Genomic DNA, 21101 nt, shown 5'->3' with positions numbered 1-21101 from the left:
TCCGGTAAAGTCACGTAGGTAAAAATAAATAATAGAAATAAAATAATACATCTAATAATAATAGAAATAAAATAATAAATCGCGTCGTGATTTTTTTTATTTACATTATTATTTTTGTTATTTTTATTATTTATTTTTACCTACGTGACTTTACCGAAAAAAACCTAAGAGTAGGTCACTAACTACTGCTTTATTCGCATGCAAATGTGCAAACTTGTCATCATTAAAACTTTTAGTGCGGTCTCCAGCTCGTATTGGATATCGGTGAAACGATTTATTGGAATTCAGGACGTCTGTGGGAAAGAGCTTTATTGCTTTTCGGGTTTTCTTCGTACAAATAAATACTCTGATTATTATTGCCTGGCCTCTCGTGTTGTGAATGTTGAGGGCTTTCGTTAGAAACGTGGCCTATGACGGTGCAATTTGATATTTTTTTCATTTTAAAGGCCACAGCGTTATTAACGAACGCGTTGAGTTGTTTTTTTTCACACATTGTTGGTTGCATACAACTGAATTGCTTACGTGTGGACGTCTCTGCAACCAGTTGCACGACCAATTTCTTACACGAGAGGGATAAAACCCCGACTGATGTATGATGGAGACGTATTATTGTCTGCGAATTTGTTTCTACTTTGAAGTGACGTATCGTATCGTCGTGTGAACTTATTAGGGCTTGGTCGTTACGATCCTGAGGAATGGCAGGATTGAAGAGTGATCTCGACCGCCCTTAAGTCTCCTCTTAACTTAATATTTTTAATTCACATGGGATGACGTTCCTCAAGAGTTATCTCGCCACCTCGGCATTACACACGGAGAGCGCTCGCGACTTTAGTTGGAAAGCGTTAAAAACTGAGAACGGAGCAAACGAGACGGTGAACAAAACGGGGCGAAGAATCGGAGTTTTTGATTCAAAAATCTCTACCCGAATTGAGTAACGCGGTTCGTGGGTACTAAATATGTGGTCAGAGTAGGTGATACAAACTCAGTCGCTCAAGCACACTCGGCAATATTTTTATTATTCAAAACACCAAACTGCAATAACTCAAATCAACAAACCACTCAAGCCTTAAATATGCCATTGATGTTTACTGTATTTGTCCAGGAAAGGCCAGTCTCACTGATTGTTCATTAGGGCCGTCTAATGGGAGGTGTTGCCAATCCCGTAATAATGAGTGTTTTTGTTCGTGTGGAAAGAAAGCAGAGTAATTGGGAGAAAACCCACTGCACACAGGAGGGGAGAATGCTCAAAAAGGTCCACGCGAATGGCTTCACAAGCCCACTTGCTGCACTGCCACCTCTCAGCACGTCGGAGCCCAAGGAGTTTGGAAGTCTCAAATCTCTTTGTGATCCACCAACCCCGTCCTCCAAAGCGCTGGGGGCCTCAGGTGTGCACCACCACACCTTCAGTAGGTGGCGTGTGACATTTTTGCCTTAAAATCAACACAAAACGATACACGGTGAAACCCAATATTTCCCACTTTGTGTCACGCGGTCGCTCACATTTCGAACGCGTGATCTCAACATTGCCAGCTCAGCGCTCTGACCTCTGAGCCACCCGGGCACCCCACACTCGCCAAAATTAAATCGCCACCAGCTGATTGGAATTGGGGTTGAATACGATTAATCAGTTAATATATTCAAATCGGTCACTAAGTCCAGGTAGCCTGAATCAGATACCGGTGACTTAACGGGTTCTCAAGTGTGATGAGTTGATGGTCTTAACCCAATCACTGCACAAAAAAAACACCTTCATATAAAATTTGTTTCTGGAATTTATTTGGAGAAATGTTATCCCTGAAAATAAAAATGCCAATCCGGAGTGATCTCTACCCACAGTGGCCGGGCCAGACCAGCTGTTGCCTGGGTGGTGAAGGTCCCGCATTGCCACCCATCATCACGCCGTGGTCTGCGTCATGCGACGGATGTCGGCGATGAGTTTGGAGGCGAAGGTGCGGTGGTCGAGAGGTCGCGTGTCCATCATCACGGCCTTGAGGCGCATCTCATCCTGCGAGCGTGTGCACGCGAGGGCAAAGGGGTAGGAGCAGGAGAAAATCAGAGCCACCACAGGCGTCAATTCGATACAATACTGTGCAATTTGAAGATAGAAACACACATAGCGTTTACATGCGAGCACATGTCAATACACTGCATAGAAAACTGGGCGTGTTAATGTCACAGAGGAAGTCGCTATAGAGATACGGATGAGAGGGAGAGGCCGTCGCGATGGTGATGATCTCACGTTGTAGTGCTCGGCCTTGACTCGCAGGCGGAACATGTACGAGCGGAACGTAGCCTCGTGAAAGATGCGGTCGATGGCTTCGTCATCCTGCAAATTCGCGCAGCACACGGGGAGCGCTCTCAGTGCCTGGTGTCGGGGGCGCTCCGGATCGCGCAGAGCAGCGGCAACCCCCTCGCTTCTCTGCTCGCCGAGATCCCTTAAAGCGACCACTGGGTCGCAGGGCAGGGGGCAGCACTTTGCCACCTGAGTCTGCTACGCAGAGTAACGGTCGTCGCGTGACAATGAAATACCTCCGAGGACAAAATGCATGTTGGAGAACTTTATAGAATCGACGCGCACGCGTGACCTTTCCTTCCTGGTTTAAATGCAACCAGCCGCTGGTGTTGTTTTGTGCAGCCCTCGTCCGTTTTCGGACTGTGCCAGACATTCCACCGTACCCCCCCCCCCCGACCGTGGCCAACGTTGGCCAAACAGTGGCACGTGATGCGGCACAATGGCAGCTTGCGGGCGCTTTGCGTGAGGCTCGCACCCCTTGCGCCTTGAGAGCGCCCAGCCGCTCGGCCGTGTCTCCCAGCAGCACCTCGGACGTCTCGTGGAAGCACGTGACCCACTGGTTGTCCGAGAAGTCTGCCAGGTTGGCCTGCAGGTGGGCACAGATGGGAACAGGTGGACGCAGGTGGGCATGAGTAATGTGCCAGGGGTGGGGAAGCTATAGTGAGCAGGCCGTATCTGACCCACGACTTCATTTCATACGGCCCACGGCCACAGGAAGGGTTACTTTTTCGAAACGGCCCGCAAAACCGAAATGTACCCCTCACTGCAGGCATCTTAGTCGCACTAATCAGCCACTGGAGGGGATTCATTTGAAACCCCGGGTGTACTTTTCGCATGCTCCGTCAATTCCGTTACTGATGGAGCCTCTTGCAGTGGTGTATTTGTTCATGTTTGGCCTGCTAGAGATATTTTAAAGTCCTCTTGGGCACTAAGTGAGGAAAGGGTCTCCCCGAGCCTGAGGCAGGAGAAGCGCGTGCTGCACCTGCAGGAAGAGGCGGAATTTGAAGTTCGTGGTTTCCCGGTCGCAGCGCTCGCACCGGAACTTCCCGCTGCTCATCGTCACCACCTTTTTGCTGCAGTCAGCGGAGGGACACGCCTGGTACAGGTAGTTCTCCTTCTTCACGAAGAGCACGGTGCCCTTCACCGTGAAGTAGTCCGGCTGCCAGATATCAAAGGACAACCAAACACAGCGGACCCGACTCGTGGACTGTAGGCGGCTGTGGCTTCTCATCCGATTTAATTTTTATTTGTTGTTGAAATTTCGGTTGTTGTATTCGTCGCTCACAATGAGGCAAATCGCCACGGTGAGTTGTTATTTCAGCTGTTTTGTAAATCTGGATGAGGAAGAGCTGGGTAGATATTGGATGATGCTTGCATACCACACTCGCTCAATAGCAGAAATGTGCACACCAGTGCACTCTCCACCGTGCAGTCCAACGTCTTCACCTGCTCACCTTATCTCAGATCCTCACCTGCTCACCCTGGCCAGGCCCTCACCTGCTCGCCTTGTCCCAGGTTCTCGTCCTTGCTCTCAGCGAAGGTCTTCCAGGTTGGTGCGGCGCTGCTCCACCCGGACATGGAGCTCCTCCTGTCGGAGATGGACTCGCCCTGCGTGTGCGCGCCCACGCGATCGTACCTGCGACACACACGGGTGGCAATGATTTAAAAAATAGTGGCTTCTCGGGGGGGGGGAGTGGGGAGGGCGGGGAGTGGAGGTTGAAGCATGGGTGGTGGCGAGATGTTAACTACCTCGCCTGGTATACAGGAGGTCGTGGGGTTCGATCCCGACCCTGACACCTGCTGTATATTTGGAGTTTGCATGTCTTTCTCCCCGTGGTTGCATATATTTTTCTCCGGGCCCTCCGATTTTTCCCTCCACATTTAGAAACGTGATTTTTTAGAGTGTTTGGCTGCTATAAATATCCACACGATAAGCCACTTCGTTGAGCAATTATTTGTGACCAGACGCTTTTGAAAAGAGCTACATAGCTCACTGGGCATTCCCAGTTCAAATAAAAACATTGTTTAGTTCACCATTTCTGTTTGACATTAACTGGAGAGAATGATCCGGAAAGTAATCACAACGGGGAGATGGAGCGATGAAATAATCGTGTGTGCGAATGCCGGGTGGATTGTGACATCGCAGGATTATAGAGGATGGTGGACATGTTAGGGACGCCTTCACCCAGCAGTGGATAGATCATGGCCGATGATGATGATTTGCCTTACGTCACATATCCGACTCGGGTCGGTTATGTGAACATCGATAAAAAATATATATCAGGTACATCGTGCACAAACACCACGCTGGGCATGGGCAGTATATTGTCCAGGGCACATTACGTGACATTTCACTGTCATTCATATTTCTCTTCACGCATTAAACAGCCAGCACGCAGCCTATCCGGAGCACTGTCCATGGCACCACGTGGGGCCGAAGGGCTGAAGGATCATCAGGTGGTGGTGCTAATGACTTAGATGACTGAGTCAGTCAACCCATGGCACTTGGGTCTGTTCTGTGACCTCCTGCCAGAGGGCCTTCAACACTTCACGTGGCCTCAAAGTGCACCTTGCATGGCACAAGCCCTGCGGTGACGTCACCGCCACTTTGTGGTCAATGGAAGTTGTTGTTGGTGGTGGTGATGGGAGTGGTGGTGGAGCGGTCAGTGCGCTGCGCCACGAACCCCACGAGCCCGAGTTCGATTCCCACTCACGGCCAACGTCGGTGGCGAATATGTGAACCGGGCCTAGGCCTCCCCTAGGTCTACTCAGCATCAAAATGAGTACCTGGTGCAGTGTGTAAACATCGCCACTAGGGATACAAAGACAGCCGGGCATGGTGTTGGCCATCCACCCCCCCATCGTGTGCCGCCGTTCCGGCCTTCACAGGTGCTCGCTAAAATACCACTTGCCCCGACAGTCTATTAAAGGGCTACACGGGGGATCTTTGTCTTATTTTGGTGGTGATAGTGACGATGGGTGGAGGAGGCAGACTCCGAACCAGGAGCGCAGCTGGAAGGCGGGCGGCATGTCCGGGTTGAGCTGAACGCTGCTAGACGTGAGCACGGAGAGCGAGCAGCCCCCGAAATCCGACACGCGCGCACCCCGGATCGCCACCACGGGCTGCCTGTCTCCAACAAACTTCAGTGCCTGGGGGGGGGGGGGGTAAGGGGCCGTCCATAAATGACGTCACGCGATTTTGGACGATTTTTGACCCCCCCCCCCCCCTTCGTCACACGTCGTCACAAAAAGTCAGACCCCTCTCAAATATGACGTCACAAAGCTCTGCCCCCCCCCCCCAAAAAAATGCTTCAAATCGATTTAAACTATTGTCATTGTAGTGCGTATTTAATGTGGCGCTGCACTCTGATGTTGTAGGAGAAAACATTTATTAAAACGTTTATTTAATTAAGTAGAACGTGTTGTCTATATTTATTTAAAGTTGCGCATTTTGATGTGACGTCACATTTATCAAACCCCCCCCCTCGTCACACATCGTCACAAATGTCTGAACCCCCCCCCCTAGGTGCGTGACGTAATATATGGACGGCCCCGTAAAGGGGACAAATGTCACGATCAATCGGAGGACGAGGGGCGCGGTGGATGGTGGGATGAGTGGACGGAAACGGCGACGGTGCGGCCAATGTATGAACGTTGGACTTCTTTCGCACCGTACGTAGCCGCCCGTGCTAATCGGAGGTGCGAAATGTTACACCGGCGTGGCCAGACTGGCTAATGTGGCTGGGTTGACGGGTCTGACTGGCGTGGCGGATGCAGCTCTGTCCGCTTGTTTGATTCCGAAGTGCGTGGCAACGGTGTACTGGATGTGGTGCGCCGGGAGTTTGGCGTCTGTGCGAGGGTCCACCAACCTCCTGGCCCCACAGGGTGACCGTCACCACCTTCCCCGACGCGTCCACGAGGCGTATGTTGCGCCGAGCCAACTCGCGACTCGAGTTGCGCAGCTGCACCATGGAGACCTCGTCAAGGCTCTGACACACGCCGATCACGTCTGCGCAACACAAAGACAAAGATCCCCCGTGTAGCCTTGACAAGGCAGTTGGGGCAAGTGCTGTAAACGAGCACCTATGAAGGCCGGCACGGCACACGAGGGGGTCGGTGGCCAGCACCACGCCCGGCCGCCTTTGTCTTCCCGGTGGCGATGTTTACACACCGCACCAGCTACTCATTTGAGCCAGCGACAGCACACGGACACACGCACGCGCATTCCTAATACAGAACCCGAGCACGTCAACATTTTGCGTGTGTTTTTAGTATGTGTTGCTGCGGCTGCTGCTACTGCTGCAGATGTAGCTGTGGCTGTGGCTGCTGATACTGCTGCAGATGTAGCTACTGCTGCGGCTGTGGCTGCTGCTACTGCTGCAGATGTAGCTACTGCTGCGGCTGTGGCTGCTGCTACTGCTGCGGCTGCTACTACTGCTGCAGATGTAGCTACTGCTGCGGCTGTGGCTGCTGCTACTGCTGCAGATGTAGCTACTGCTGCGGCTGTGGCTGCTGCTACTGCTGCAGATGTAGCTACTGCTGCGGCTGTGGCTGCTGCTACTGCTGCAGATGTAGCTACTGCTGCGGCTGTGGCTGCTGCTACTGCTGCAGATGTAGCTACTGCTGCGGCTGTGGCTGCTGCTACTGCTGCAGATGTAGCTGCGGCTGTGGCTGCTGCTACTGCTGCAGATGTAGCTGCGGCTGTGGCTGCTGATACTGCTGCAGATGTAGCTACTGCTGCGGCTGTGGCTGCTGCTACTGCTGCAGATGTGGCTACTGCTGCGGCTGTGGCTGCTGCTACTGCTGCAGATGTGGCTACTGCTGCGGCTGTGGCTGCTGATACTGCTGCAGATGTAGCTACTGCTGCGGCTGCGGCTGCTGCTACTGCTGCAGATGTGGCTACTGTTGCTCCGCACCCACGAGCGCGTTCTTGGCGAGGCTGGGCAGCTCGGCGATGGAGGTGTAGGTGGGGATGGTGACGGGGATCTCCACAGCCTCGTCACACGCCCTGATCACCGTGTGCGTCGCGATGGACACCTCGTAGTCGTGGCGCACCGTGCTGAACTGCTTGTTGGCGGCCTTGAGCACTCCCCTGCTCAGGTAGTACACCTGGGCAAGGGCGGATACGCAACATCATCATTCTTCCTTCCTCCCTTAAGGCTCATCTTCTTTCAATAGCATATCCATCCACTACTCCCTGTCCGCATCCGTAAAACCTTGACCATCCTCCCCCTTCTCCCTCTCGTTGCCCTTCCTTGCCAAGCCTTCCCCTCCCCAACAATCATACCCCATCCCTTTTCCCCATCGACCAATAACTAAGGTACCATTTATCATTCTGGTAAAGCGCTTCGAAAAACGCGCTGTATAAAATCCTCGATAAGATAAAGATAAAATCGTCGCTTATCTGATATCGTGCGGGAGAGTAATCCGGTGATCCTCGCTAACAGCAGCAGCAGCGGCTTCTGGCTGGCCATCGAACAAAGGCGGCGGTCACCGCATCATCGCGCGTTTTTCAGATGCGCTTCTGCGGCCGTCTGGAAAGCTCTTCCCTCCGATATTAGGAAGCCACTAAAGCTCTGCACCCATACATCTAGATTTAAAACTCATTTATTTACAACGGTTGACTACGTACGCTGCGAAAGATGTTCAACACCCGTACATCATCATTGTTCTGGTAATTATCGGTGGTGCGGGAAACCGCCTCCGACTGCCCAGAAGCGTCCTTCACGAGCCTCCTCCATCACACCCCCACTCGGAGACCCGCACACGCCCGCCAGTCTATGCACCCGCATATCATGACAACTGCTGCCCTCTCTGTGACCCGAACCGCCGCCAAATCTGCGCCCCGCCATTGCAGCCTGGCTGACCCTCGGCATCTCCCGAGTGCTGAGCGCAGCCTGGAACAAGGTTCAGTGGACGAGGTTCGATGCCGGGATGGGCTCCCACCTGGTTGACCTGGAGCTGCTCGTAGTATTTGTCACATTCCTCGTTGAACGCGATGGCCCGGATCTCCCCCTGCTCGCCGCGCCAGATGATAATTACACAGACATGCGTCAAGGGAGGGTGGGGGGCTATGGGTGGGGGATGAGCTGAATCCGCGTTCCACGTTTCTCATGGTCATATTCGAAAAATGTTGCTACAATATTTAGCAGCCGATTAGCACCGTTGGTCACGTACGGTACGAAAGAAGTTCAACAAACACACATACGCAGGTCGTGAGAGCAGAGCTAGAGCAGAATGCACGATCGACCAATGAAGATTGTATCATTATTACCAATTCTGTGTTCAACACGTGTTTTACAGTTTGGTTAGGCATCATCAGCCCTAACGATGTTTGGAAAGCCGACTGGAGTCCACAAGAAGTCACAAACACCTCCCGCGAAAGATCATTAGTTTATGCGACGGAGGGATCATCATTACAGCGATGATGATGATGCACCACCACCCCGCTACTCCTGACGCAATTATCTGGCTCGTGAACCACCTCGATGTCAAAGTACAGCTGTGGCTCTACGGCAACATTAGCCACGCGACTAATGTGTTTAGCATTGAATGATGGGTTGTGATCCCCCTCCCCCACCAGCCCCTCTGGAGAGAAGGGAGAGAGGGGGGACCATATAAGCGAGGAGAGTCAGGCTCACACACACTCGATTATTCAGAAGTTTAGAAGTGTATGTCCCGAGTAAAGCCCGCAGAGCTAATAATTCCTTGTTCAAGGGGCGACTCAGCCGGCAAACATTAAATCATTCGACAATTACAGATAAAAAAAACAATAATAGCAATTGCGTTGTAAAGTCACATTCACACTTAAACTTTTGTGGGTTTTAATAGAAACAGTTTCAATGAGGACAGAGATAGCAGAATGGAAGATGCCAAGAGGCGAAACTTCTTAGTTGGTTCCTAGACGTTGGGGTCGGCAAAACATCGTATGGTTCTGATCGCAAAATTACGTGCGAAATCTGGGGAAATGTTCACAAACAATCCAGGTGCTTTTGATTGTCTAGTAATGTTGTTATTATTATTATTATTATTTAATTGGCATATCGATTAAACTTGAGTTCTGCGTTTTGTGATTATTGTTGTTGTTGCTGCTATCGGTTCGTTGAGCCGTCTCTCACGCTCTCATCCTGGAGATCGATGCTGAAGAATCGACCCTCCCCGCGGGAGTTGCTCCATCGACGAATGTCCGACTTGGAGGTGATGCGGGCACGGATCGTCCACCTTCAGTGGGGGGGTCAGACAGCGGGGGGGGGGGGGGGTTAGGGGGCGGGGGGGAGGAGGTCGCGGGGGAGGAGCTTGTCACGTGTAGGCGAGAGAAAGATCGCGGGGTCAGCTCTTGTTTCGGCGGCATTGATTCGGTACAAACAAAAACTCTGTGCCACTTTCAGCGCGCAGCGTCTCATCAGCAGAGTCGAGCTTCGCTTGAATGAGTGCCGATGACCTGCCACATGTAACAGCCGAGGACTCTCTCTCTCTCTCTTAGAGATGTGGCTTCCAGAAATATATTTAACGTCACAAAACAATCACGAGGGTGGTTGTAGAGAACATCAATAGCAACGGATAAGCACAACAATGTCTCCCTCATATACCCGCGTGCAATATATAACATTTATTTTGACTCAACCCAACAGCCCCACGGCCTTTTGGGAGTGCATCTTAATATAAATATCGACCCACTCCGCCTGTGGTGAACAATACACAGGAAGACAATGATCCCCCGTCAAGCCTGTAGCAGACTGTTGGGACAAGTGCTGTGAGCGAGCACGCGTGAAGATCGCGGGTGTTATGGCCAGCACCACGCCGGCCCGCCTGTGGGCTCTGTACTGGCAATGTTTACAAATCGCACCAGGTACTCGTTTGATGCTGAGTCGACCTCGGGGAAACCCAGGACCGTTACAGATAGTTGCCACCGATGTTGTACGTATGTATGCATGTTGAACTTCTTTCGCACCCTACGTAGCCAACCGTGCCAATCGGAGGTGCTGTGAGTGGGCCGGGTTCGTAGCGCAGCGCGCTCACCACTGCGCCACCGCTCCTCCACGCCCCCTCCCCCCCAGACACACGTCGTCGAGACGTACCTGTTCTGGTACGGGTTGAGGTTGGATATGGGGAACGTGCGAGCCGGGGACCCCGTTAAGGGGGTCCCGGGGGTTCCCGTGGGCCCCCGGCCCGAGAACGTCGGACTCCCGATGGCCTCCCTGACCGGGGGACGCGGTTGGGGGGTCGAGGGAGGTGCTGAAGGGGCAGCCAACCCCTCTGTGCTGGATCCGGGCTGACACTCTGCGGAGACACCGCGCGTCAATCACCTGCGACGTGAGTGGCGACTGCTGTATCCCTGCGGATTTGTGTCCAATCCCAGACATCCCTTGCGCGGTATTCACCTATTCGATGAGTTGTGAAGGGGATGGTTCTTTTTGGGGTGGTGTTTTTTGTGTGTAGGACCAGGGGTTTGGGTTCAGGATAGGGGTTAGGGTAACCGGGTTAGAGCTCAGAGCAGGGAAGAATGTATTGAGGGCCGAATGGAACTTTCAGTACCTTTTGACGGGCAGGTTACACATTCACACGCATCTTAGCGATGTCAAAGAATGCAACCCCAATGTGCGTGTCAGCAAGAGTACAGAGGTGACAGAGGGCGTTTAGAATGATAAACCCCGTGTGGCCAGCTGACAGGACGGACGGATAGGCAGATGGAGAGACAGGCGAACGGAAAGATAACCCCACAGACAGGTAGCTGGATAGACATGTGAATGGGCGTACAGGTGCATGGACAGGCTGGTGGGTGGACAGATGGACAGAGATGGACGGACAGGCAAATGGACCGAGAAGCCCCGGGCCTTCGTGGCGGCGGCCTCACCCTGGGTCCCGAAGGGCTCCCCTCCGCCCCCATCCCCCGGGCGCAGAACCTCCAGGGCCAGCAGCAGCACGAGTCGCCTGTGGAGGGACAGGGCGCGTGAGCCTCGCAAGCTCCGGGTGGGGAGCGAAGCGATGAAGTTGGGAGCGGGTGGGTGGGTGCGAAGGGTGGGGGGTGAGTACTCGGGCTGAACGAGTAATCGATTTCAAATCGAAATCGCAATTTGAAACAATGCGATTAGCACATCGCAAAGGCTGCGATTGTTTGCGATTTGAAAAGTCCTATTATTTTCTTATTTGAATTGTTTTATTTTTTATTATTATAACTTTTTTTTAATAATGCTGCTCGCTAACAGCACGGTCTGTGAAGGCCACGTAGTGGATCGTTGTCTTGTTTGCGTGGGTGAGGATAGGTGAGTGGTGCGTGAGGATGGGTGAGTGGTGGGTGAGTGGTGCGTGAGGATGGGTGGGGTGGTGGGTGAGGATGGGTGTGGTGGTGGGTGAGGATGGGTGAGTGGTGGGTGGGGTGGTGGGTGAGGATGGGTGAGTGGTGGGTGAGTGGTGGGTGAGGATGGGTGAGTGGTGGGTGAGTGGTGGGTGAGGATGGGTGAGTGGTGGATGAGTGGTGGGTGAGTGGTGGGTGAGGATGGGTGAGTGGTGGGTGAGTGGTGGGTGAGGATGGGTAAGGGTGGTGGGTGAGTGGTGGGTGAGTGGTGGACCTGCCGTCCCGCAGCTCCGTGCTGCTGTACGAGTCGACCCGCACCACGCAGCCGGCGCTCACGCGGCCATCGCTCACCAGGGAGTTCAGCTGCGTGGCCAGCATCACGGCTGTGACACACGACATGTGACACACGACATGTCACACACGACACGTGAACCACGACACCCTGACACACGACATGAATGTGCGTGATGTCAGCCTTCGTCCCCCTCGTCGCTTTATTTCGGCCCTGGACATCGGGCGCGATACTCGAAGCTTCATCCCTGGAACCCCTCCACCCCGGAACCCCTGTAGGGACCCCTGTAGGGACCCCTGTAGGGACCCCTGTAGGGACCCCTGTAGGGACCCTTGTAGCGACCCTTACACGAGCTCTTGGTGACCCCGTCAGTCAGCATGAGCCGGTATCTCTCACTGCCGCTCTGCGCCTGGAGCAGCCGGTAGCCCTGCAGCACAGGGACAGGCAGAGAGACAGGCAGTGAGACAGAGACAGGCAGAGACACAGGCAGAGAGACAGCCAAGCAGGGAGACAGGCAGAGACACAGGCAGTGAGACAGATACACAGGCAGGGAGACAGAGACACAGGCAGGCAGAGAGACAGAAGGTTAGAAATGCACACAGGCAGAGAGACAGACAGGCAGGGAGACAGGCAAACTGGCGGACAGGCATTTAGACGGACGGGCAGACGGGTAACGTCGAGGGAAAGACGTCGAACCAGGCGAGAGCTGGACTGAACCACGATGGAGTCTCAGCACCGAGCCAAATTAGACATCGGTGCCGAAACGACGGTGCCTCACGAGACATCGAATATAGTGCACGCGCGGACAACGACGTGAAACAACATAGCTGTTGTCGCGTTAGTCGGCTCGGACAGATACATGTTTAGACTGATCATAGCGCAACTACAGACTCAATTTACAGAAACAATACACGGATATCGGGTGACTTGTGCTGATATGTGAACTGAAAAGTACATGTGAGTCAAATGCAAGTGAAGTTATCACAGACAGATGGGCAGCCTCACACCACGTGTTTCCTACTCCCATCGCCACGCAAGCTGGAGTGGAGAGTGTGTGTAGGGGTCACGGGGAGCGTGTGTAGAGGTCACGGGGAGTGAGTGTAGGGGTCACGGGGAGTGTGTGTAGGGGTCACGGGGAGTGTGTGTAGGGGTGGTAATGGAGTGGAGGGAGTTGTGGGTGCGAGGCGAGCAGGGCGTCTCACCTGCACCTGCAGCACGGGTGCAGAGGGCTTCTCTCCCCGCGCGCAGATCGCCTGCAGGGACATTTCACATCGCACAGACGCAAGACGCACAACACACAGGGACGCAGAGCGGTGGCGCAATGGTTAGCGCACTCCACTATCAATTGGGCAATCTGGAATTTCGATTTCCGGCCGTGACCGTAGCGTGAGCTGGCGAGTGACATCTGAACTGGTCCGGGTAATTGGGGGAGGGATGAGCCAGACGATGCTCCCGCTTCTGCAATGCTCGGTTCGGGATTTGCTGATGCTGACGATGATGATGGATGATGATGTTGTAGGGAACTTGAGTGGCACGCGTGGATGATCTCCCATCGCGGTGCTCAGTTGTGCCGTGACCCCACGTGGTCGGGCGCGTGGGTCCTGTTTGTGTCGTGGGTTTGGGGAACATGGGGGAGCACCCACTCCCCTCTGCCCCCCCTTCCCCCTCTCAACCCCCCTCCCTCCCCCCGCACGCCTCGCTTATCTCTCGGTATCGAGGGTATCAGGAGAGGGCGCGAGTCGCGGTTTGCGGTGGCTGCGATCTCCCGCCATCTCCCACCACCACCCCCCCCCTTCCCCCCATAGGGAAGGGACAAGGCCAGGCAGTTGGAGGGTTAATGGAACCGGGAAGGGGTTAGGGTTGGGGTTGGAGTTCGGGGGGGTAGGAATAGAGTGCGGAGAAGGTGGGGGGTGTGGTGTGATGATGGAAAGAGGGCGGTTAGTGGCTACGGTGTCTTTACTGGAATTATAACCGAGAGGTGTTTGACACACACACAGGTGTTTGACACACACACAGTTATTATTTGGGTCTTTCGGTAAAGTCACATAGATAGGTTCAAAGAAAATAACAAAAAATTACGACGTTTCGATCGCAACACAAGCGGTCGTCATCAGGAAAAGGGGGTTAGCTTCTAAAAGCAAACTGTTTATAAAGGTTTAAAATGGGCGTAACCCAAATATCAGCAGCATGGGTGTGAGCAGCCAATGTCAATGTAAGCAGTGGACAGCGACCGCGATTGGCGGTGGGTTTCCACCAATAAAAGGACTGCCAGGTAAAGATTAGCGTGTTAATGTAAGATCGGTTAGCGGCCTCCACGGCGAGCACGCTGAGGTGGCTATGTTAATGTGAGAGATTAGCATGTTAATGTGAGAGATTAGCATGTTAATGTGAGAGATTAGCATGCTAATGGTAGATCGCAGAGCCAACGCTACGTCGAGATACGGCGCGCAAAGGTGGCTGTGTTGGTGTGAGAAATTGAACCTGCATTACTACGTTTGTTTTCTCATTCATTCGTACCTGATGATGATTGCTTGTGTTGCAATCGAAACGTCGTATGCTATTATTTAATTAATTTTCTTTCTACGTGACTTCACCGAAAGAACCAAAGAGTAATTCCTGCAGTCACGAAAGCTCCAAATCAAATTTAACCTGCTAATGTAAAATCGGAGAGCCGAAAATAACAACTAACATTGGAAGTTAATGGTAGGTTTTTACCCTTTTAACTGGTACAAAACTGACACCTTTATTCAAGGCATCATGTTTGCAATGACCACAACACAAGTAGTCAATAAAGCAAACAAAAAGAAGCAACTCTGATAAGGATAATAATATGCACTGTCCTTGAAGTTGATTGGCCCACACCCGAGACGGCTTTCTTTAGAGCCTAGTCCCCATTGGTGTAGGGCCAGATGACACCAGAAGGCGTATGAATAAAGGTGTCAGTTTTGTACCAGTTAAAAGGGTAAAAACCTACCATTATATTTTGCCACTGGTAAAAGAGATCTCATAGTGTAACATTGGAAGGTGTCATGATGGAAACATCACAGCCAGTTATGACTTAAACTGGTTTATAACGTCTTTCCAATTATTGCTAAATTTGTACCCATCTTCTCGGTTGAAATTGTGTCTGTATATATGGATGGCTTCATGAACGAATCTTTGTTGATAGTCCCTTCGTATTCGAGAAATCAATATCGTGTGAGCCCACCGCATTAAAACAATGATCAGCCACGGCCGAGGTATTGGTCCTACAATGTTTCAGATCTGCCTTGTGTTAACGAACACGGTCCGAGACATGTCACTTAGTTTCCCCAATCTAACTACTGCCGCAGACACAGCTTAGTTTGTAGACGCCGGGGTATGGCATGTCAGGGATCACATCGTCTTTTTCTCCGAGTTGACGTTTTTTTTACATCGGCTTGGAGGGGTGGCGCAGCGGTTAGCGCGCTGCGACCGCCCAGTTCTGTTTCCCGGCGAACGCTGACAACAGCGGCGAGTGATATCCGAACGCGGTCCCTGGCTAATTCGCTTCACCAATCCTCACTTACCAGCGCGGTGAAGTATGGTCAAAATTAACCCCCATAACCGACAGGGCATGCGGAGGCCTTCATCCAGCAGTGGATTTATCAAAGGGCTGTGCATACAATTAGGATTACTGTATATACAGGGGTGGGGTCGATTTAGTCTTTCATCCCTACCCGGGGGTCGATAAAAACGAGTACCACTTTGTGGAAAATTCGGCACTGAGTGTCCCACGGAAAGACTCGCCCTCGTCATGAGAATGTGGAATTTCCACGACTGGTTTAAGGCTGCAAACAGTGAAAATTACGGCCACGCGCTCCATTAGCCCGCGCCGGTGATACGCGGTGCCACTCATTTTCTCGATTGAAAATGAATTTCTTTAAGAGCTGCTGTTTGTGTGTTTGTTTATTGTCCTTGCGCCGCACCTCCGTTGGCTATGTACGGTGCGCAAGAAGTTCAACATTCATACATTACTCGTGCCGAGTGACCCCAACGGAGCGAGCGCGATGATGGGGGCGCGCATGTTCCTAACTTGATGGACCGTAACTTTAATGTCTTTATAGACTCTAGATATAGAATCCTTATTTAAGTAGCAGTTACGTGTTGACAACGTTGGTCACTCTCATTAACCCCCCCCCGCAACGCCGATAATCCACTCACACCACCACCACGACGCTCACGCAGTAGCGATAGAGGCCAGATTTTATTTTGTGCATTTTAAATTACGCGCATCGCAAACGCTTGGAAATTTCATCACGAGACGCTACGGGGTCATCGGTTAAACTTTCCGAGCACTTGACCCCGTTTGGGTTCAGCTTTTCTTCTGTTATCACTAACGCTTTTGTTGTTTTAATTACACACTATACTTAACGTTCAAAGGCTGGCCCTTTACCAGGACATTGGCCCTGTAGAAGGGGCATTGTTCGACACGTCAGCCTGCCCTATATAAGTGTCGTGGATTTTTCCTCCGGGTCCTCCGTTTCTTTCCCCTCCACACTTAGAGACACGCGTTTAGAGCATTTTAGCTGCGATAAATGTCCACGCGATAAGCCTCTTCGTTGAGCGATCATTTGTGGCCAGGTCTCGTCTGCGAAATATATATCTGCAGAGCTCACTTGGGCTTCTTTAGCTGCTAAAATAAAACAATAAAATAGTTAAGTTTATCGTCCCCTTGTAAGTGACGATGGTGATGGTGGCCGCGTGACGTCTGCAGTCGGGCAACACTCACAACGCGATCCCCCCGTAAGTTTGTTTGTGTTTACACAGTGGAACTCGGCACCTGCTTGGGGTTGAGCGGGCGATGTTCACCTACCCGCGTTAATCTGCACTGTGTGTGCACGACGCGGACATTAGCGATACGTTAATCTGCACTGTGTGTGCACGAAGCGGACTGTCGCCATACGCGCGCGGCTGCGAGAATAGCGACAGAGAATACGAGATAGAGAGAGCGAGCGAGCGAGACGTCGTTCTCACCTCCAGGGTGCCCTCGGATAGACCCAGGTCCATGTCAGTCTCTGTTCGCTGCTGGCTGAGTGCGACTGAGTTATGGGACTGAGCTTTGGGACTGAGCTATGGGACTGAGTTATGGGACTGAGCCAAATCAGCGCTCTACCCAGACCTCAAGAGCCCAAAACCGCATCAGCTTCCTTGCAGCTGCGCTCGCCTCCCCGTACACGTGCCCATGTCTGCGTCAACAATTGTAATGATGATTATTTTCATAATTGCAATGTCCTTACTTATCCAGGAGGGCAACGCTGAGTCGCTGTGCTCTCTGTGAGGAAGGTCCAGCCACCTTCACTGTTTATTCTAAGATATTTCTTTTATACCTGATGACGATTGCTTGTGTTGCAATCGAAACGTCGTAATATGTCATTTTAATTTATTATTTTATTTTTAGACGTGACTTAACCGAAAAGAACCAAAGAATAATTCCTGCAGTCACGAAAGCTCCTAAATTAAGATTATTCTAAGATGTTTCCAGCCCCAAATTAATGATGAGTTGTGTTTATTGAAAAACGAGATAAAAAAAGAAAAACGGAGCGCCCGGAGAAAACCACCCGCTTTCGAGGGGGCAACACTCGATCCCCCGTACAGATGTCAACAGATTGAGATTAGTCCACACTTTGCTGTGCTCCCTTCTCCTGGCGAGCCTGGGTATGGCACCTCTTCATGTTTCAAAACATCCGTGCGTGATCCACCAACCCTCTTTGCTGCCTGCACGGTGCTGGGTTACAGTCGGTCACGTGGAGCAGCAGAGCCACCACGACCCGGCTAACACTCATGACTGGCTACACATACGGACATAGTAGACTCCCTTTTCACCTCTGACTGTGCAAAGACAAAGATCGTCCATGTAGTCTTTGACAGACTGCTGGGGCAAGTGCTGTTAGCGGCACCTAATGAAGGCCGGCACGGCGCACGAGGGGGTGGGTGACCAGCACCAAGCATCCAGCAGTGGAATGATCACGGCTGCTGATGATGATGATGATTGCCAGATAATTATGGGCCAATATAATGTTTTGCTCAGTGGCCACCGTGGTGCTGGCGCAGCGATGGCATTGATTCAGAAACGATGACCGACTTTCACAACTGACGAGATACATTTAGAGAAGAAGTGATCCTCCCCCCTCCCCCCAATCCCCATATCTCTCGCACAAAGATAAAAATCCCTCGTTTATAAAGCCTTGGAGACTGCTGGGGAAAGTGCCGGCAGCGTGCACCTATTATTACGACAAGGGCACGTCACGCAAAGGGCGTCGGGTGGTGTGTGGCCGCCGACACACCCCCAGCCGCCTTCATCTCCCCACTGCTGACGTTCACAACAACAACAACAATAACAACAACAATAACAACAACAACGCACCAAGTACTCTACTCATTTAAAACCGAGAGTCATCAGCCTCGGGGAGGAGCCGGGGGCAGGCTGAGACCGCCGCACCGCTCGCCACTTGCGACGCTCCCCGCCCCTGGGAATTGAGCCCCGGGTCGGGGAACATTGTCCGTGAACACGCTCATGTGATCGCCATGTGGGCAAGACGCATTTGGGGGCGGAGGGGGAGAGAAGGACTGCTGCTCACAGGGAAGGACATTGTCTTGGGGAACGAGAGTGCAATGGTTAGCGCCACGCTGCGCTACGAACACGGCGGAAACCCGAGTTCGATTCCCGCTCACGGCCAACACCGGTGACGACGATCTTGAACCGGGTCCAAGGGCATCCTTCCCTCGGTCGACTCAGTCTCCAATTAGTACCGTGTGAGATGCGTACACATCGCTAGTGGGGAGACAAAGGGGGCCGGGAGTGGCGTGTGCCACCAACCCCCTCGTGTGGTGTTCCGACCTTCATAGGTGGCTACTCGCTAACAGCACTTGCCCCAACAGTCCGTCACAGGCTACACGGGGGATCTTTGTCTTTATTGTCTTGCGCTCTCCCCCCCCCCACATCGCCAGTTACAAGAGGCCACGTGACGTCCCCCACTAACGGCAGCTGCTGCCCACCCCCCTTCTCGACGCCTAACCGACGTTTAAGACGAGCTACCAACATCAGTGGCCCATGCGCTTCGCGGGCAAACGTGTGCGAGTGGGGGAGGGGCCGCCAGTAGCCCGCGGGCCGAGCAACGGTGTTGAGAATTGTGAACCCACCACCCCCCCCCCAGCCCCCAGCCCTCAGTAAAACTTCGCTGCTGCGTTGCGAGGTGGCCAGGAGATGGGAGCACAGCAAGTGGTTCGTCAATTCCTCTGCGCGTGGACCCTCGGAGTGTTATTCGGCGTGGGGGGGGCGGGGAGTCGTGACGTCGGCACGCACGAGCCGGCCCAACGCTGTGACGTCACCGTCGTCCCACGTGCCAGAGCCAGCCAGGCAGCCATGGGACGCGAGCCAGGCAGCCAGCAAAACTTTACATTGTTTTACACGGTGTAAATCCAACCACCCACATCACTGTGTGATGTGGGTGGTTGGATTGCTATCTGGACACCACCGAGCGACAAAACGTGGAAAACCAAATCCAGAATCTGTGTTTATATCGGAGGAATCCCATGAGCTATAAAGCTATTCTTGCACAGATGTACAGTCGGAACGGGTCACATAATAAGAGAACGAAGGTTGTTGAGTGGGCGTGACGACTCAATGTTCGAGATTTATTGACAGCACCGTGGGTCAACGTCTGTAAATGGTGACATATTACAGTGAATGGCATCCTGAGAAAAGCAGAATCAGCATAGGAGGTGTGAGTGGACATGTAATCATCACCAGCACCACCATCATTATCACCAGCGTCATCATCACGACCACAATCATCACCATCGTTATCATCACCCTCACCAACAATATAACCACCATCATTACGATCAGCAACAGCATTATTATCACCACCACCATGACCATTATCACCACAATTATCTCCATCACCAACATCACCACCACCACCATCATTATTATCATCATCATTACCAGAATCGTCACCACCACTACAATCATCATTAACAGCCATTATCGCTTCGTTTAAGATTGAGAATGTTATTTTCTTACTTATCAACCCAATGCACATACACGATTGTAAGAGTCCATCAGTGTTGGCAGGGAACCGTGAGCGGCATTCGTTAATGACAAACGCGCACACACATTGTGTCACAAAGACAAAGACAGACTGTTAGGGCAAGTGCTGTTGGCGAGTAGCACCCTATGAAGGCCCGCAAGGCACACGAAGGGGGGTTGGGGTGGCCAGCACCACGCACGGCCGCCTTTGTCTCCCCACTAACCATGTTTGCACATCGCACCCAGGTACTCATTTAAGGCTGAGTCGTCACTGCTTATCGCGCGTGAGCGCGGAAATCGAACTCGAGTCGCCGCGCGGATTCGGAGCGCGACGCGCCCTAACCGCTGCGCCACCACTCCCCCCGTATATAAGGCACAGTCCTGGTGTTGCGACATCGCTCAGGTACAAACATCCACGCCGGGTGGGCCGTTGCTGGCTCTTTACGGGCAGACGTCAGTTCACAGCAGAGCACTCACGGTTGGCAGGGTGAACGCTATCGCGGCTCAGCTAATCTCGAGGCTGAAGATGAATCGCCCCTAGGGGTACGGCAAATCGGGGCGACCGCCCTGGGCCCCGCGCTTTGGGGAGGGGGGGTGTGAGGGGGGCACGCTTTCGTCGTCGCGCTGTCAGATGTAACACTTTCCGTTTTAGTTTGAAGTCGTCGGAGGCCCCACACAGGAGGAGAGGGGGGGGTGCCCCGGGCCCCGCACCCCTCCCCCTGTTGACGAACCTGCTCATGCGCTCATGATCTGTCTATCCATGGGTGTCACGGGGCTTCCTTGGGCGCAGATCCATCTTGCTCCGAGCACAGTTTGGCATTCCAATGCTGGATGAGGCGCCACGGTGGCTATGAGATGTTAACTACCTCGCCTGGTATACAGGGGGTCGTGGGCTCGATCCCGACCCTGACGCCTGCTGTATATTGGGAGTTTGCGTGTCTCTCTCCCCGTGGTCGCGTGGATTTTTCTCCGGGTCCTCCGGGTTTTCCCACTCCATATTTAGCAACATCGCCACGCGTTCAGAGTATTCGGCTGCTGTACATGTCCACGTGATGATGATGATGACGACGACGAGCGACTTCGTCGAGCGATCACTTGTGATGGCGAGGTCGCTTCTGAAAAAACAGCCACTTAGCTCAGCGGGGCCTTACACCTGGTAGCACAATAA

General features: G+C 52.7%; 1 protein-coding gene across 2 annotated transcripts; it reads right to left on the bottom strand.

Annotated features, from left to right (window-relative positions):
• Positions 1-995: 995 nt before the first annotated feature.
• Positions 996-17358, bottom strand: LOC144719343 (replication protein A 70 kDa DNA-binding subunit-like). 2 transcript variants are annotated; one of them, XM_078595202.1, is made up of 16 exons: positions 16876-17199; positions 13083-13133; positions 12229-12307; positions 11863-11971; positions 11148-11224; positions 10372-10573; positions 9412-9514; positions 8240-8308; positions 7210-7402; positions 6163-6302; positions 5295-5443; positions 3791-3929; positions 3282-3452; positions 2769-2885; positions 2240-2326; positions 996-2005 (listed from the first exon to the last, which is right to left on the bottom strand). In XM_078595202.1, exons 1-16 carry the CDS (start codon positions 16906-16908, stop codon positions 1895-1897), a joined length of 1830 nt encoding a protein of 609 aa, XP_078451328.1. In that variant the 5' UTR covers positions 16909-17199; the 3' UTR covers positions 996-1894. The 2 variants fall into 2 exon arrangements, with proteins under 2 accessions (XP_078451328.1, XP_078451329.1); XM_078595203.1 differs by lacking the exon at positions 3282-3452 and having other exon boundaries at positions 2769-2879; positions 16876-17358.
• Between the last annotated feature and the right edge of the window lie 3743 nt (positions 17359-21101).

The sequence above is a fragment of the Lampetra planeri genome, chromosome 6 (genome assembly GCF_965212315.1).
Source record: "Lampetra planeri chromosome 6, kcLamPlan1.2.h2, whole genome shotgun sequence".
Lineage (NCBI taxonomy): Eukaryota > Metazoa > Chordata > Hyperoartia > Petromyzontiformes > Petromyzontidae > Lampetra > Lampetra planeri.
This window is presented reverse-complemented; position numbering and strand designations above follow the sequence as displayed.

Coding starts and splice junctions, on each gene's coding strand:
- LOC144719343 (XM_078595202.1), bottom strand. CDS start 16,908: ATGGACCTGGGTCTATCCGAGGGCACCCTGGAG. Junction 3,453..3,790: donor ACCTGGGACAAGGCGAGCAG/GTGAGGGCCTGG, acceptor GATATCTGGCAG/CCGGACTACTTCACGGTGAA. Junction 2,006..2,239: donor TCAAGGCCGAGCACTACAAC/GTGAGATCATCA, acceptor ACACGCTCGCAG/GATGAGATGCGCCTCAAGGC.